This window comes from Capsaspora owczarzaki, assembly GCF_000151315.2.
Source record: "Capsaspora owczarzaki ATCC 30864 unplaced genomic scaffold supercont2.8, whole genome shotgun sequence".
Taxonomy (NCBI): domain Eukaryota; class Filasterea; order Ministeriida; family Capsasporidae; genus Capsaspora; species Capsaspora owczarzaki.
Window position 1 is genome coordinate 701,903 of NW_011887299.1, and position 14,590 is coordinate 716,492.

The 14,590-nt window shown below is 51.4% G+C and overlaps 6 protein-coding genes across 6 annotated transcripts; 2 read left to right on the forward strand and 4 right to left on the reverse strand.

Annotated features, from left to right (window-relative positions):
* The first annotated feature begins 1 nt into the window (after position 1).
* On the forward strand, positions 2 to 1,170 carry CAOG_05146 (hypothetical protein). The gene has a single exon (XM_004346781.2). It carries the CDS (start codon positions 14 to 16, stop codon positions 989 to 991), a length of 978 nt encoding a protein of 325 aa, XP_004346831.1. The 5' UTR covers positions 2 to 13; the 3' UTR covers positions 992 to 1,170.
* On the reverse strand, positions 1,048 to 3,696 carry CAOG_05147 (hypothetical protein). Its single transcript, XM_004346782.2, has 2 exons — positions 3,596 to 3,696; positions 1,048 to 2,664 (listed from the first exon to the last, which is right to left on the reverse strand). Exon 2 carries the CDS (start codon positions 2,619 to 2,621, stop codon positions 1,179 to 1,181), a length of 1,443 nt encoding a protein of 480 aa, XP_004346832.1. The 5' UTR covers positions 2,622 to 2,664; positions 3,596 to 3,696; the 3' UTR covers positions 1,048 to 1,178.
* A 1,330-nt stretch (positions 3,697 to 5,026) lies between these two features.
* CAOG_05148 (hypothetical protein) lies at positions 5,027 to 6,262 on the reverse strand. The gene is made up of 3 exons (XM_004346783.2): positions 6,008 to 6,262; positions 5,799 to 5,868; positions 5,027 to 5,714 (listed from the first exon to the last, which is right to left on the reverse strand). Exons 1-3 carry the CDS (start codon positions 6,233 to 6,235, stop codon positions 5,122 to 5,124), a joined length of 891 nt encoding a protein of 296 aa, XP_004346833.2. The 5' UTR covers positions 6,236 to 6,262; the 3' UTR covers positions 5,027 to 5,121.
* A 119-nt stretch (positions 6,263 to 6,381) lies between these two features.
* On the reverse strand, positions 6,382 to 8,989 carry CAOG_05149 (hypothetical protein; the record flags this gene model as incomplete). Its single annotated transcript, XM_004346784.2, has 13 exons — positions 6,382 to 6,982; positions 7,099 to 7,179; positions 7,272 to 7,355; positions 7,434 to 7,517; positions 7,603 to 7,686; positions 7,773 to 7,856; positions 7,945 to 8,028; positions 8,105 to 8,188; positions 8,273 to 8,356; positions 8,433 to 8,516; positions 8,585 to 8,668; positions 8,755 to 8,835; positions 8,907 to 8,989. The coding sequence occupies 13 exons, from the start codon at positions 8,987 to 8,989 to the stop codon at positions 6,424 to 6,426; spliced, it is 1,560 nt and encodes a 519-aa protein (XP_004346834.2). The 3' UTR covers positions 6,382 to 6,423.
* A 426-nt stretch (positions 8,990 to 9,415) lies between these two features.
* CAOG_05150 (hypothetical protein) lies at positions 9,416 to 10,868 on the forward strand. Its single transcript, XM_004346785.2, has 5 exons — positions 9,416 to 9,511; positions 9,614 to 9,679; positions 9,884 to 10,016; positions 10,108 to 10,321; positions 10,480 to 10,868. Exons 1-5 carry the CDS (start codon positions 9,427 to 9,429, stop codon positions 10,714 to 10,716), a joined length of 735 nt encoding a protein of 244 aa, XP_004346835.2. The 5' UTR covers positions 9,416 to 9,426; the 3' UTR covers positions 10,717 to 10,868.
* CAOG_05151 (Rh type C glycoprotein2b) lies at positions 10,787 to 14,484 on the reverse strand. The gene is made up of 7 exons (XM_004346786.2): positions 14,275 to 14,484; positions 13,796 to 13,980; positions 12,643 to 12,769; positions 12,194 to 12,526; positions 11,940 to 12,077; positions 11,703 to 11,836; positions 10,787 to 11,576 (listed from the first exon to the last, which is right to left on the reverse strand). The coding sequence occupies exons 1-7, from the start codon at positions 14,458 to 14,460 to the stop codon at positions 11,036 to 11,038; spliced, it is 1,644 nt and encodes a 547-aa protein (XP_004346836.1). The 5' UTR covers positions 14,461 to 14,484; the 3' UTR covers positions 10,787 to 11,035.
* Positions 14,485 to 14,590: the final 106 nt, after the last annotated feature.

Here is a 14,590-nt window from a genome sequence, read left to right on the forward strand (position 1 = left end):
TCTGCAAAACTCAATGCAACCGACAACGGACAACGTTGCGTTCGGCATTGCCATCTACGTCCCGCCGACGGAATGGCGCTTCACGCTCGACCATGCTCCAAGTGACGTTCCCTCATTGCAGAACGCGCAGATGATGCAACGCAGGACGAGCGCGCTCAAAATCCGCCTCGTTGCGAGCTACAAGGGCAGCATTACCCTGCCAGGCGGGCGCTTTGACGTCCCGCCGGAGCTGCGCGCCCGAGCCGACCGGCCGGAGAGCCTTTTTGCGCCTGCGTTTGTGGCCGCAGCAGCGCAGCAGCTGAACGCCGAGTGGCGCGAGGAGGTCGATCACCAGAGCCCCGGCCTGTTCGCTGGAGCAGACTGCGCGTGCGGCACGCTCACCGATCGCCAAGCGTGCCTGTACTTTGTCAAGTTCTTCGATGAGCGCGAGTACAGTCCGGACGCGTTGACGCGGGGCTCGAACAGCATCATTGAGATTTTGGCCAACGGACTCTTCCCGCTCTACCAGCAGTCTGCCGGCACCAAGTTTACAGACAGCTTTTGCACGATTGCGGACAAAATGGTCGAAGCAAGCGTTCAAGGAATCGGGTCTGCGCTCGGGAGCGTCCTGATCCCGCGGCTCGCTCAAAATCCCGTCGACCACAGCTGGGTGACGCACCATCTGCCGCACTACGTGGATCCAAGCCTGCCATATGTGGCGCCGAGAAATCCGCGGCATCGTATTCCCAATTGTCTTCGTCGTGGAGATTTCCAAGTCCCGGCGTTTGTCATTGAGCGATATGCGCCGCGACCAAGCACCCATTCCGCTGCGTCTCATCCGCCTCAGCCACATCCGCCTCAGCAATATCAACCACAGCAACATCCACTGCAGCATTATCCCCCACAGCATCATCAGCCACAGCAGCATTCTCAGCCACAACAATCGCAACAGCAATCGCAACAGCGCCCGCAGCAGCACCAACCACAACGGTACCCTCCTCAGTCCCAATGAATCACAGTTAAAGCGCGCGCTATTGCAATAGACGAACTAGTCAACAGCGAACAACACAGCATTGCGTATAAACATGAACGCTGTAGAGATTCAATCCTAGATTTATTGACAAAGTGATAATTAAAAAAAAAAAAATCCATCAATCTATACAAACCCAAAATAGTAAAAAAATAAACAAGAAAAAAAATCAATGCATCAGAGCCTGCTGGTGCGCTGGAAAGACTTGAATCATTTGAGGCTGGAAGGAAGGAGCAACCATATAGTACTGTTGCTGCGACACAACCACTGATTCCTGAACAAACTGTTGCTGTTGCTGTTGTGGCTGGAAGAGCACAACTTGCCGAGGCTGCGCGTGGGTTTGCGGCTGGAACTGGTGAAAGTAGTACTGCGGCTGTGGCTGCGGCTGCATTTGCAACTGCTGCTGTTGCTGTTGCTGCTGCTTTTGCAGACGGGGACGAGCTGCAATCGAGTATGGGGCAATGCTGCGTTGTTGCTTCTTGGACTCGCGGATCTTGGGCGAGGAAGGGTACTCGCACTCAGATTCGGACGAAGGCTGCGGCGACCCGTAGCTGTAGGAGGCTGGCTCGTAGACGTCCGCGACGAGCTGCATCTCGGGCGAGGAAGGTGTCTGCAAGGGCGCTGGAACGGGCGACGATGGCGCGGACAGGCTGGACGAGGAGACAGACACGGCAGGCGAGAGGCTGCGGACTTGTGCGGGTTGCTGCTGGAGCTCCAACTCGAGCAGTGCGCTGGCAGCCGAGGCGAGGAACTCGAGGCCACGGAAGGGGTTGCTCTTGACGGGCAACGATGCATCAACGGGCGCCTCGAGCGTTGGTTGATGCTGATGCTGTTGTTGTGGTTGCTGTTGTTGGCGCAAAACCATCATCGGAGCGGAGGGTTGCGGCCGGGGCATGGGTGCCTGTGCCACTGGAGCAACCACACCGCCAATGCGACGGAGTGCCGGGCAGAGGGTGCGCTTGTGAACGCCCCAGCAGCGATCGAGCGCCTCCTGGATGGCGCCAAAATCAGACTCGGGTGCGTCCAACTCGACGCGCGGGAGCGCTTCCGAGCAAGCCTCGGCGGAGCGGGCAGCAGCAGCTGTTGCGGCAGCAAACCATGCCTGTGTGACGGGGCAGTCGGGGTTGGGCATGCCACAGTGAGCCTGCTGCTGGGCGAAGGCCTGCTCTTGCTGCGAGGCGACTGCTTGGGCGGCGGAAAAGTCACGGTCGTCACCGGACGCGTCTTCGTAGACGTACTCAAAGTCGGGCGCCAGAGCCGAGAAGAGCGCTCGGCGGTGCATGTGAATGTGAGCAAAAACGGCAATAATGTCGGCGCGCTTTGGCTTCCACAGCTCAATCGTGTTGGCCGCGTCGTCCTTGATGGTAATGGTCATGCGGCCCCATGCAAAGAGGGATGACGGCTTGACGGCAGGCACAGATGATGCAGCAGCAGCAGCAGCAGCAGTAGCATTCGTAGCAGTGGCCAGGGCGGATGCGGCCAAGTGTTGCTGTGTTTGTTGCAAGGCGGGCGCGACCGTGTCCAAGATGCGTTTGACAACCGCCTTGACGCGGAGTTCGGCGTTGGGCACCTGGTCGATGGCTTGGTAGACGTGCTTCTTTGAGACGGTCATTGTTGTGTCAAGTAGATGTGTGTGTGTGTGTGTGTGTGTGACTCTGTAACAAGAACAACAAGAACAACAAGCGGTTTGACAACTGTGGGTGAGAATATAAGCCATGTGTGACCCCAGTCCCACAGAAACTCCCCGCCACTCGCCAAATTCGCAATGGAATACAAACCAAAAGCCATTTCAACATCAAAACAGCAGAAGAACGAGACAAGCAAAAGAGAAGACAACACAAAGCAAAAACAAAAGAACGCTCGCAAAAACCCAATCACAAAAAAACCAATGGAAAATGGCTTGCAAAAAAAAAAAAAAAAAAAAAAAAAAAAATAAAGGTTTCGGATGGAGGTACAGAAAAACGCTTTTCACGTTCTTTTCATTTGGTCATGTTTTCGGCCTCAATTTTAAATGCGGCTTTTTTTTTTTTTTTTTTTTTTTGCGTTTTCGTTCGTTTTTGCCTTCGTTTCGATTGCGCACCGCAGTGTGACTGATCAGCAAGGGAGAACAAGTGCACACGGTGACATCCTCCAAGCGGCGGAGCTGGATGTGCAAACGGACACACGCTAGCCAAGGAAGCAGTTTGCGCGGCTTTTTCTTTTTTTCGAGTGGAGGTAGCGGCAAAAATCGAAATAAAAGGAAAATAAAAGTGGCTGATGTCGTTCTGAGTGAGTCCACCGCCAGAAGCAGAACCGCATGTGCATAAAACGAGGGGACACGGAGGGGTGCTGTCACTGCCGCTGCAGCGCAGGGCATCGAAAGAGACGATGCAACCACCGGCGTCAAAGAGGAGGCGGGGAGGGCGGAATGGTGCAGAGTGGCAGCGCGGGAAAAGCACCGCTGAGCAGAAACCGGGTGAAAGGGTGAAAAAGGGGGTGGGCGATTTTGAGTGGCTGGACATTTTCCAGCGCACGTTTGTCACACGGAGCAGGGGCAGGAGCAGGAGCACGAGTGCGCAAGTGCGTGAGATGGACAAGGAAACATACCAGAGAAACACCTCGGCGACAGTGGTCCAGAATTCACAAAAAAGCGAAAACAAGAAGCAGAAAATAAAGAACGGCGTTGAAAACGTGAAATAAGTTGGCGGCAAAAAAGCAAGACTGAGCAAAGCCAAATTTTGTGTGCATGATCTCAAACCAACACAGCCATGCATAACGAGTTGTGTGGCTGTTCGAGGAGGAAGGATGCTTCAGCAAGGTGCACTAAAGCACGAAAACAGCTCGAACGCAGGTCAAACACGGCACAAGGAGCAAACTTATACGAAAAAGAAAAGAAAAAAAAAAAGCCAAAAATCGCTACCACAGTGGGAAACAGCGAAAAAGCCAAAAAAGCCGACAATTACGCTGGCGGCCGCTGCGTCGGCCAGTTGGGCCTGAATTCAATGCAGGTCGTTGCGTAGTGTGCGCGCGCACCCCATCCATGCATCTACGCAATCGCAGGGGGTGCTCCAGGCCTGCAGATTTGGAGCGCACACATGACAGGTAATTTTTTGTTTGCTTTTTATTTTTATTTTGGGGTTTTATTTTGGTGTTTTGTTCACGTTCCGCACAATTTTGCAGCAATTTCATTGGTCGAGGCGCACACTGTGAGACGCGGCTCGCTGGCGCTTTGCGTTGCGCTGAGCCAGCCGCGTTGATGCTTGTGACTTGTGGTAACAGAGTATTTTAAAATCCAACGGAATGGCTGAGCAGAGTAGCGGGGGGGGGGGAAAGGCGGGCGAGCAACCACATCAAAGTCACACGTGTGATTCTGGTCACTGTTGCTGGCTTGCTGGCTTTGCTGTCGGTGGAATCAGCGCGCTGATCTGCGTGCTGCGTGAGTAATGTTCACCTACCCCAGCCATGTTGATCGCTGCTTCGCAGACTGCTGCGCAATGATCTGCCAAGCTGTAAAATGAATTGCAAGAGCGAGGTGGAAGATTTTGTATTTTATGGTGGTTGTAAATCCGTTTAATAAGCCAAAAACGTGAAGCGAAAGCGTTAAGTAAATAGCCGCTCTTCCCACAAATCTCACCCCCGTTGGCTCACGCAGTTGTTTTTTCGTTGTAAGGTCGAGAATCAGGTGCGTAGCCCCCTTTGCAGACAAGGTGCGCACGGGGGGAAGAATGCCTTCAGAGCAGACGAGCAGAGAGTAAAATGAGACAGAACAGCTGGGGCGAGACAGATGTTGCAGTTGGCGAGATCATGTGCTCGACCTCGTTTGGATTTTCGGACACCTCAATGTCGCAGACACGACCATGATTGTTGCAGTCGATGATGAGATCAATGCGCATACGATTTAACCATCGACCTCAAGTCAGTTGCGAAAACTCTGGCCACGACGAAGCTGCGACAGAATTTGACGTTTTGTTTGACTTTCGCGCCCAAACCAAAACTCGGCTGCGACACTACACGTATCCGGTACAACCCAACTCTTTGTGCAACGTCATTCATGCGGCACTGCGCGCCTTCTATTATTGATGGCACAAAAAGAAAAACAAAAACAAAAACATGAACACACAAAAAAAGCACCCTCACAACTCGGGCATGGCCGTGCCCGCCATGTACGCATCAATGAAGGGCCAGAACTGATCGGGAATCGGCATGCACCAAATGCCAATCACATTCACATTGGCGGCGACAATCGCATCAAACCGGAATTTGATATCAGCAGGCGACAGCGGTTGGTTGTTGTCGGCGTTCACCGTCATGATGCCTGCGCCCAGCCGATGCGGCCCGAAGGCATCGAGCGCCTTCTGAAAGAGGTGGGTCCACGCCGTTTGGTTGTAGGTATACGTGTCCATGGTCACGAACAGATCGACGCTCGTCTCGGCGAGCAGCGTAAAGTTCCAAACGGGCGTCCAGCTTGCAATATCGACCGTCACCGTCAATCCGTGCTGGTGCAACGCGCGGCTGAGCTTGTCCAGAAAGCCTGCATAGGCAACAGCATCTTGGTAGGTGCCAATGCCACCCGCGGGCTCAATGTCGACATTGACGCCAGTGTAGTTGAATTTGAGCAGGTTGAAGACCAAGTCGGCAATGAACGGATCGGGGTTTGCGCAAACCTCCCGCGTGTACTCGAGGTTTGGATTGGTATCGGGGAAGCTCGATATCATCGGGAAGGTACCTGTGATGACAAGTTGTCAAAGCGGATTGTGCGTTGTCAATGCGGAGCATTAACACAACACTGACAACGAAACATGTTGTTTACCAAAGCCCTCAGCAATCAGCGTCGGACCCACTTGCGTGAGTTCATTGATGACAAAAGTGCCATTGGGACCCTACCAAAGAAGCGCACGATACAGCCATGAGGAGAGAGAAGGAAAGCGAGGTTGAGCAAAGCCTGGTTTAGCGGCAAAAAAAGGCGGCCTCCCACTTCAACTCCAGTGCACACCAACTCAGCTCCAGGGCACTGCGTACCAAGTTGAATCGCTCGAAAGACACCCACGGGATGACATCCTTGTGCGCCTGGAGTGTGGCGAGGTCTTGCGGAATGTTCTCCTGCGTCCGCTCGAGACCCATCCACGGGAAGACGACGCGCTGAGGCGGTCTGGTCGAAGCGTCGTAGGCGACCGCCTGCACTGCCATGGCGAGCGCCAGAATACTCGCACACACCAGCGCGGACTTGGTTGATGAGCGCGGAGGCATTTCAGCAGCCAAAACCCCCAATTCGAAGAAAAAAATGGACTGTCGATTCACGAAGAAAAAGTTCCAGCCAATCGCTCAAGTGCCAAGATTCATCTCTCAGGTTGTTGGCCCGAGGTGGACCTGTAACTAAAGCCGTATTGTTACAATGGTTGAGAACTTGGCTTGTTTATTTGAGCTGGAGATTGCCACTAGACATATCCGACATAAAGAGATTCAAACAAGAACTCGTCGGAAAACTCGCTGGGCACAAGTTGAACTTTCCAACCTTCGCGCATCTCTCGGATGATGTGATGATCCGCACGCCAAATCGTCACAAACTCCAAGGTGGAATCGACCAAAGTCGGGTTCGCAACACATTTGTATCGAACAGCACCTTGCTCATCTTGGACAGTCAACTCAACAACGCTGTCACCAGCATTGTGGGAAGGCTTCTTCCATTCACGAATCACGCGAATTGCTTTCACTTGGATCGGATTTTCATCGATGCTTCGAGGCACAGTGACTTTCAGCGGATGCTTGGGGAAAATGTCAGCAAAGTGCACTTGTTTGGTATCTTGCACGCCTTGCCAGTAATGCGCTTCGTCCATAATGGGCTCCGCAATCTCGAATGGTAATGCCGGTAGAGATGCGGGTTGAGCTTCCAACTCCGGTCCGCCTGTCAGCAGGTGAAACACGGCCTGAATGTCCTCAGCAGTTGCCAACCGTGGACGCAAGGAGAGTGTGAGAGGGTTGATCTGGCGGTCGATGCTGCGCGAAGAACAAGCAAGATGAATTAACAGTCACCAGCGCAAATCCATAGGTTGGGGGGGGGGAAGAAACAGTCCATGAGCATCACTCGGCTCCTTTTGACAAGGGCAACTTACTTAACGCGACATTCGTCGTTCACTTGCCGTGCCTCATCGATCGCTTGAGCACCAAGATTGCCAATGCAATTACCCGTTAGACTGTCGCTCAACGAGAGTGAGGATGGCAACGCAACAAGGCCCTTGTTGACCTGGCTCAATATCCAAGGCGAGTCAAGCGCACCGCAACTTACTCGAGTCTTTGCACTGTCATGTTGACTCTGAGTGCCTCAGCAAAGGCCTTCGCTCCAGCATCGCCAAGCTGATTCTCATGCAAACTGTCCGTTCCGTCCATCAATGAGCACTCGTGCTGAAACCAGCCACTCACATGCATCAGTTAGAGTGAGATGCCGTACTAGAGCACAGCCAGAGTCGCGTTCACTTTGAGCACCTCAGCTAACACTTGCGCTCCAGCATCGCCAAGCTGATTCTCACACAGACTGTCGGTCTCCTCCATCAGTGAGCACTCTCACTGTGCTCTGTTGGCACCCACTCACGTGCATCAGTGAACGTGAGATGACTTACGAGAGTGTAGTCACCGCCATGTTTGCTTCGAGTGCCTTAGCAATCACTCGAGCTCCAACATCGCCAATCTGATTCCGTTCCAAACTGTCCGTTCCGTCCATCAGTGAGCACGCTCAATGCCGTGCTGAAACCAGCCATTCGGATGCACCATTCAAAGTGAGATGTCTTACGAGAGCGTCTGCACCGTCATGTTCCTTTTGAGTGCCTCTGCAATCGCCTCTGCTCCGGCAACGCCAATCTGATTACCAATCAAACTGTCCATCACCTCTATCAGTGAGCACTGAATTCCCTCTGCTGGATGACCCACTCGTGGATGCTTCAGTAACAGTGAGATGCCCTTACTTGAGCTTAGTCAGCGTCTTGTTCATTTTGAGTGCTTCAGCAATCGCTTTTGTGCCAGCATCGCCAATCTGATTTTTATCCAAACTGACCATGCCCTTCATCAGGAACCACTCTTCTGAATCACCCAGTCTCATGCATCAGTCAAAGTGGAATGGCTTACCGGAGCTCCTTCAGCGTCGTGTTCACTTTGAGTGCCTCTGCAATTGCCTGCGCTCCAGCGGAGCCAATCTGATTCTCACGCAGACTGTTCATCCCCTCCATCCTTGAGCACTCTGAATGCTCTCTGCTGGTGTCACTCACATGCATCAGTCAAAGGGAGATAACTTACATGAGCAGAGTCAGCGTCTTGTTCACTTTGAGCGCCTCAGCAATCGCCTGCGCTCCACCTTGGCCAATCTGATTCTGTGGCAGACTGTCCATCCCCTCTATCAGTGAGCACTCTTTTGAATCACCCACCCACATGCATCATTCAAAGTGAGATGCCTTGCCTCAGAAATGTCAGAGTGTTGTTCACTTTGAGTGCTTCAGCAATCGCTTGCGCTCCAGCGTCTCCAATCTGATTCTGTGGCAGACTGTTCCCTCAGTGAGCACTCTTCTGATTCACCCACTCTCATGTATCAGTCAAAGTGAGATGCCTTACGAGAGCGTAGTCAGCGTCGTGTTCACTTTGAGTGCCTCAGCGAATGCCTTGGCGCCATCATTGCCAATATCATGCTCCATCAGTCTATCCATCCCTCCCATCAGTGAGCCACTCTCAATGCCCCTCCCCCCCACCTCCAAATGTTTCAGTATAAGCGAGATTCAGCTTACTCGAGCGAAGTCAACGTCGTGTTCACTTTGAGTCCCTCGGCAATGGCCTGCGCTCCTGCAACGCCAACTCGGCCCGGCAGCCTGTTCGTCCACTTCATCAGCACACTCACGCGCTGTCCCGCTGTCTCCAATACACTCGGGCTTTCTCTTACAGGAGGTCATAATATGCATTTGCACTCTTGGCTTGGTCATACAGCATGCGCTGTAGCTTAGTCATACTCTGATACGACAGCATTGTGAAAGCGCAAACAAGAACTGATCCAAAAAACCGAAACAGTCAAAATCAGTGCCGATTCTGAGAAAATCCAAGCGCTACTCTCCAAGCAACACTGTTACGGTTAAGACCCCTTGGGTCTAACCCACTCTTGTTATTTTGTATTAAATACGAGAATCCCATCATAACCCATCCATAACCGGCTGTGGGACCTGAGGTGCCAGGGTTTGCTCGTAACACACGATCAGATCCAACCCCCCCCCTCGAAACAGTCAAAATCAGCCATTGGGCGCTGGTGCTCCGATTCTGAGAAAATCGGAGCGCTACTCTCCAAGCAACGCACACACGATCCAACCCATTGCATTTGTATTCCTCCTGGTCGTTCCAACCGACCGGTACATCCGGATTGTCTCTCTGTAATGTAGATGATCAGTCCTTCTTTTTTTTGCTCGCTCATAATGGAAACCGTCACCCAATCCCTCGTCACTCTGCTCGGCGAGCACTGCTTCGATGAGCTTGTCGTCAAGCAAAACATTGCCAACTGTAAACTAGCTTGTCTATCGATCCATGGATATGAGCTGAACTGAACTGGGATGGACTGAACTGAGCTGAACTGAACTGAACTGAACTCTTGCGGTTGAGCAGTCGACTGCCTGTCCCACCTGCTCGCCAAGATGCTCGGCTACGTCATCATCCTCGGCGCTGTCTTTGGTAAGCACCATGGATTGGAGAAGTCTGACGCGGCTGGCGATCGGAGCAGCAGTGCGCCCCAGATTCGAACGGAAAGCATCGATGTGTGGCCCGTGCCCCCATGCAGGACCGACAAGAGAGAACCACCGATGCAGTATTGACTACTGGAAAGTATACCTTTTGTCTTACCGTTTTGCGTCTTGCTTTGCGGTGAACGTTGGACAGTCAAGATCCCGCAAATCCTCAAGATTGTCAAGGCTGGCAACGCCGAGGGCATCAGCATGATCTCCAACGTTCTTGAGCTCGCTGGTTACATTACCACCTTCGGCTACAACGCTGTGCTCAACTATCCCTTCAGGTTTGTCTTCGAATTGAAGACCGATGGAGGAATGCGTGGACGCTTTATTTTTTATTTGGTTGCATCTCACTTTGCGTTGGATTTCGTGCAGCACCTGGGGCGAGTACCTCTTCTTGACCATCCAGTCGTTCGTTCTCCTGCTGCTCCTCGTTCACTTCTCGAAGGCCTACGTCCTTGGCGGCCTGGCCATCCTGTTCGAAGTTGCGCTTGCCTACTCGATCTTCTCTGGCCTTGTTTCTGGCGATCACCTCAAGTTCATGCTGCTGGCGACCATTCCCGTTTTCGCTGTTAGCAAGATTCCCCAGGTACAAAGTTGGTGGTGGCGCTCGCCTTATCGGCATTTCTTGTATTTTTTTTTTTTGTTATGTTTTTTTTTTTGGTTATGTTTTTTTTTTTTTGTTATGTTTTTTTTTGTTTGTTTCGCCACTCACACAATGGAAAACCCCGCCGATTGCGTTTTTAGATCCTCACCAACTTCCGCAACGGTCACACGGGCCAGCTGTCGGCTGTCACTCTGTCCATGAATCTCGGTGGTTCGCTTGGACGCGTCTTTACTACTCTCAAGCAGGTCAGCGACCCCATCGTCCTTGCCAGCTCGTTCTTCAACAGTGTCCTTGTTTTGCAGCTTGCGCTCTACTGGGGCAAGAAGCCTGCCGCCGCCGCCGCCGCCAAATCTACCGAGACGAAGAAGAACAAATAACGCTGCTCGCTGCGCTTTCGGTGTTCACCCCCTTGATGATTGCTCAAAGTTGAGAAACATGAAAACACGATTATGGTGAAAGTGACAAAATTGCATATCCTTGCACGTACACATGGACAATTGCTCACAACACAGACGAAACGACAAGTAACCATGACAAAGCTTTTGCTCCTTAGTCTTCAACAAACGTCAAAGCAGAGCCAGGAGCGAACAAGAGAAGAAAAAGGAAAAAAAAAACGAAATAAGTAAAAGAACGGCGCACCAATGAAACGAGGAGAAGACCCCTCGGCCCCAAAACAAACCACAAACAAACAGCCCATTAGTTGGCAGCTTCCATGTCTAGCTTGTAGTTTTGGGCAATGATATCATCGCTAGACTCGACGATAATAGAAGGACCGCGTCCAGGGACGTCGAGACTGCCGCGGTTGAGCGGGTTGTCCCAGGCGGCATTTGCGGCCATAACGCGATCTGCGGCGGGGTCCTTGACTGGCTGGCTTGCTCCAAAGGTGGTGGCCGAGAGACGCATCGTGTTGTTGGATGCGCCAGGGCCCTTTCGTCGCATGGCGGTGTTGAAGTTGTTCGAGCGGGCGTTCATCTGCGGCTTGGCCAACTTCATCTCGCGAATCTTGGCAGGGTCCATCTCCGGGTCGTCATCTTCAGTACCAAGAGGCACGTGCCAGAACTCTTCGTCGTTGAAGTTGGTTTCCGGGGGCTCAAACCACGGGCGACGGATAATCCATCCAACAAACAGGCCGCACACGATGGCAATGCCGGCCGTGACAAACACGGAAAGCAGTTGGTAGCCGCCCTGCACATACTGGCTGCGATCGATCGGGTCTGGGAAGTTGGCAAGAATACCGCTGCAAGCAACAAAGGACAGAAACAGACAAAAAACAAACAACAACGCAAACCAAAACGCAAAAAGTGAGCTACCTGCTGACACATTCAAGCATCCATCAACCGATTGCAACAATCTAAAAACGTACCTAACAGTGTAGGTGGAAGTATCAGCGGCAGCGGCGGCGCAGGCAGAAGCAATACCACCGAGCAGACCGGGCATGCCGTGCAAGTTGTGCACACCGCAAGTGTCATGCAGGCCAATCTTCTCTTCAAGCATACCCTACCAAGCATCAAGCGAATTCGCATTGAGTTAAAACAACAAAAAGGCCCTCCAAAGCATCAAGGTCAAATCATCCAGCCAAAAACCACCAATTTTTCAATACCTGGATGCGAGTGTAGCCGAAAACGGAAACAAAGCCAGCGACAATGCCGATAAGAAGTGCGCCCCAAGGTTGAATAACAAGGTTGGCACAAGCGCCAACAGCAACACCGCCAGCCAGAGTGGCGTTTTGAATATCGACCTGCAATCGTGTGTGTGAAAAAAAAACCCCCAAGAAAAAAAGAAAAAGAAACCGGGGTGAGCAAATATGCCTCTACATCCATCGAAAACTAGCCCCGTGGTCGCCGCAATCCTGACCATATCAAACTTGTGGCCTTGACGGAGGAGCATGGAGAAGATAAAAGTAGAGACGCAGCAGCCGCAGAGCGAGAGAAGGGTGTTGGTCATAACGCGGTGCTCGGCCGAGCCAGAGGCAAGGGCACCGTTGAAGCTGGGCCAGAACATCCACAAGAAGAGGGTGCCGATCATGGCGAACAGATCGTTGTAGTACATGGAACCGTTGTTCTTGTTGTTTCGTGCCTTCGGGGTTGTAATCATGTACGAAACGGCCAGGCCAAAGTACGCGCCGAACGTGTGAATGGCAATGGAGCCACCAATGTCGACAACGTTGAACTTGAAGATGCAAAGGATCTACGCAGAACAGAGATTGTGAGGAACAACCACGGTGAACAAACACACGAAAACACGCCAAGCGACGCGAATCGCATTTTTCCGATTTTTTTTTTTTGGTCCCTCCGCCGCCTTACAATGTTGCCCGAGTAGAAAATGCACTCAAAGAAAGCCATGGTGACAAGCTGGAGCGGCGAAGCCTTGCCGATAACCGCACCGAACGAGATGAGCACGGCGGCGACACCAAAGTCCGAGTTGATCATTCTATTGTTGTTGTCGTGAGACCGACCGTCGGAACGTGAGCAAAATTGGTTGTTCGAAACATCATCACAAGCGCATGATTTTATGATTTTGGGGAACGTGGTAGAGTGTGAGTGTGAGTGAGTGAGAGAGGGGGGGGGGTCAGAGCCAGAGCGATTTCAGTGCTCCAATCACAGTCAAGCACCATGTTGTCACACTGACAATGTGACACCCACCATTTTCGGCCTGCTGCAGCACTTAAAACCCGGCCAATGCTGAGGGTGATGCACACAATGGCCGAAATTCGCGCAACTTTGAACTTCCACATTGAGAGGAAGGCAAAGCGAGGGGATGGGCGGGATTAAGGAAAAAAAAAAATGGACGGAAAAAAACCAAACAAAAGTCACGCCGCATTCAAAATGGGACGAGATTTGTGCGCTTTTCGGATGCTCAGATTGTGTGGGTGCTTGTTCCGCAGCGCATCTGCTAGACACCATTGCTACACACTCGGTTGCAGTGTCTACGCAGTCGCACGCACTCCCGCCGCACTCACAAAACACCATCAAAAAGTGACAACAATAAAATAAAAACGATAAAAGGCTCGTTTGTTCGTTTGGTCAAATTTTAACTGTTAAAAAGTGCCCCGTTTTTCGTTTTTTTGCTGAAGATCCACAACAATGCAAAGAAAAAGAAAGCAAAAGAAAGAAAAAAGAAAGAAAAAGGGTTGAAGAAACACACTTCAAAGCGAGAGAGAAGGAGAAAGAGAAAGAGAGAAAGAAGGAGAACGAGAGAGAACGGCGGAGGAGCGAGTCAAAGTCCCCCAACAAGAAAAAAAAAAAGCAAAGCAAAGCACATGGAAACGAGGTTGGCATTCTTGGCTTGCACAACAGTTAAAAAAAAGAAAAAAAAGAAAAAAAAAGGCAAAATCTGCTCTCTCAGGAGAGCTACGTCATTGCGTAGTGGGATGTAAAGAAAGAAGAAGAAGAAGAAGAGAAAGGGGGGACGGGTGCGCAACAGAGCGAGAGAGAGAGAGCGAATGCGGAAACTTACGTGAGGATGCTAAACTCAATCTTATGGTCGAGCGCGTCGTGACCCTCCCAGAGCTTCTCAAAGAAGCCGTTCGTCAGCGTCACCCATTGGAGGACAAACGCAGTCAGGAAGAAGTTGACGCCGACTGCAGTGAAGGCGTGCTTCTTCAGGAAGGTCATCAGGAAGCCAAAGCCAATCAACATCATCTACAAGAAAGAGCAACAGCAAAGCAAAGAGTTAGCATGGATTTTTTATTGTATGTTTTAAAAAAAAAGCAAAAAAAAAGGTCACGCCTCTGTCTTTCTATCGCTGTATCTCGCTCGGTTGAGCTCATCTTTCAGTGTGTTCAATGTTCATGAGCACATCCACCATCTAACTCTTCTTCTTCGCGCTACATTCTCTCCCTTCCTCGAGCATTGTGCAACGAGCATTGAAAACGTAAAAATCCGCCAATTTTCTGCTCTCATTTTTCTGCGCAAAAACGAGTCATCCAAACTTACCACATGGACGTCTTGGAACTTGCCGTACTTGAAGACCATCGCAGCCGAGGCGGCGGCATTGTCCGTGTCGGCATAGTTGGACGCGTCGTGGCCATACGCAACAAAGCACGCAAAGAAGACGAGCAGCATGACCTGCAGCGCGGCAGCGACAGCCGGGAACTTGCTCAGTTTGCCGTTACCCGCCATTTTTATTCAAAGAAGAAGAGATTTTTTTTTAAAAAAAAAAAGAGGAATGAAAGTAAATTCTAAAGAAGGAAATGCTCAGCTATGCAAAAAGCAATAAGAATGAAACGGCATGCTATCAATGAAATGAGGG

Excerpts from the sequence above, each read along its gene's own strand:
- CAOG_05146 (XM_004346781.2), top strand. The coding sequence starts at position 14 with ATGCAACCGACAACGGACAACGTTGCGTTCGGCATTGCCATCTACGTC.
- CAOG_05147 (XM_004346782.2), bottom strand. The coding sequence starts at position 2,621 with ATGACCGTCTCAAAGAAGCACGTCTACCAAGCCATCGACCAGGTGCCC.
- CAOG_05151 (XM_004346786.2), bottom strand. The coding sequence starts at position 14,460 with ATGGCGGGTAACGGCAAACTGAGCAAGTTCCCGGCTGTCGCTGCCGCG. Across the intron at positions 13,981-14,274 it reads AGTTCCAAGACGTCCATGTG|ATGATGTTGATTGGCTTTGG; the intron begins GTAAGTTTGGAT and ends TCTTTCTTGTAG. Across the intron at positions 12,078-12,193 it reads AAGGCCACAAGTTTGATATG|GTCGATATTCAAAACGCCAC; the intron begins GTCAGGATTGCG and ends ACACGATTGCAG.
- CAOG_05148 (XM_004346783.2), bottom strand. The coding sequence starts at position 6,235 with ATGCCTCCGCGCTCATCAACCAAGTCCGCGCTGGTGTGTGCGAGTATT. Across the intron at positions 5,869-6,007 it reads CTTTCGAGCGATTCAACTTG|GGTCCCAATGGCACTTTTGT; the intron begins GTACGCAGTGCC and ends CTTCTTTGGTAG. Across the intron at positions 5,715-5,798 it reads GCTGATTGCTGAGGGCTTTG|GTACCTTCCCGATGATATCG; the intron begins GTAAACAACATG and ends TTGTCATCACAG.
- CAOG_05150 (XM_004346785.2), top strand. The coding sequence starts at position 9,427 with ATGGAAACCGTCACCCAATCCCTCGTCACTCTGCTCGGCGAGCACTGC. Across the intron at positions 9,680-9,883 it reads CATCCTCGGCGCTGTCTTTG|TCAAGATCCCGCAAATCCTC; the intron begins GTAAGCACCATG and ends AACGTTGGACAG. Across the intron at positions 10,017-10,107 it reads GTGCTCAACTATCCCTTCAG|CACCTGGGGCGAGTACCTCT; the intron begins GTTTGTCTTCGA and ends GATTTCGTGCAG.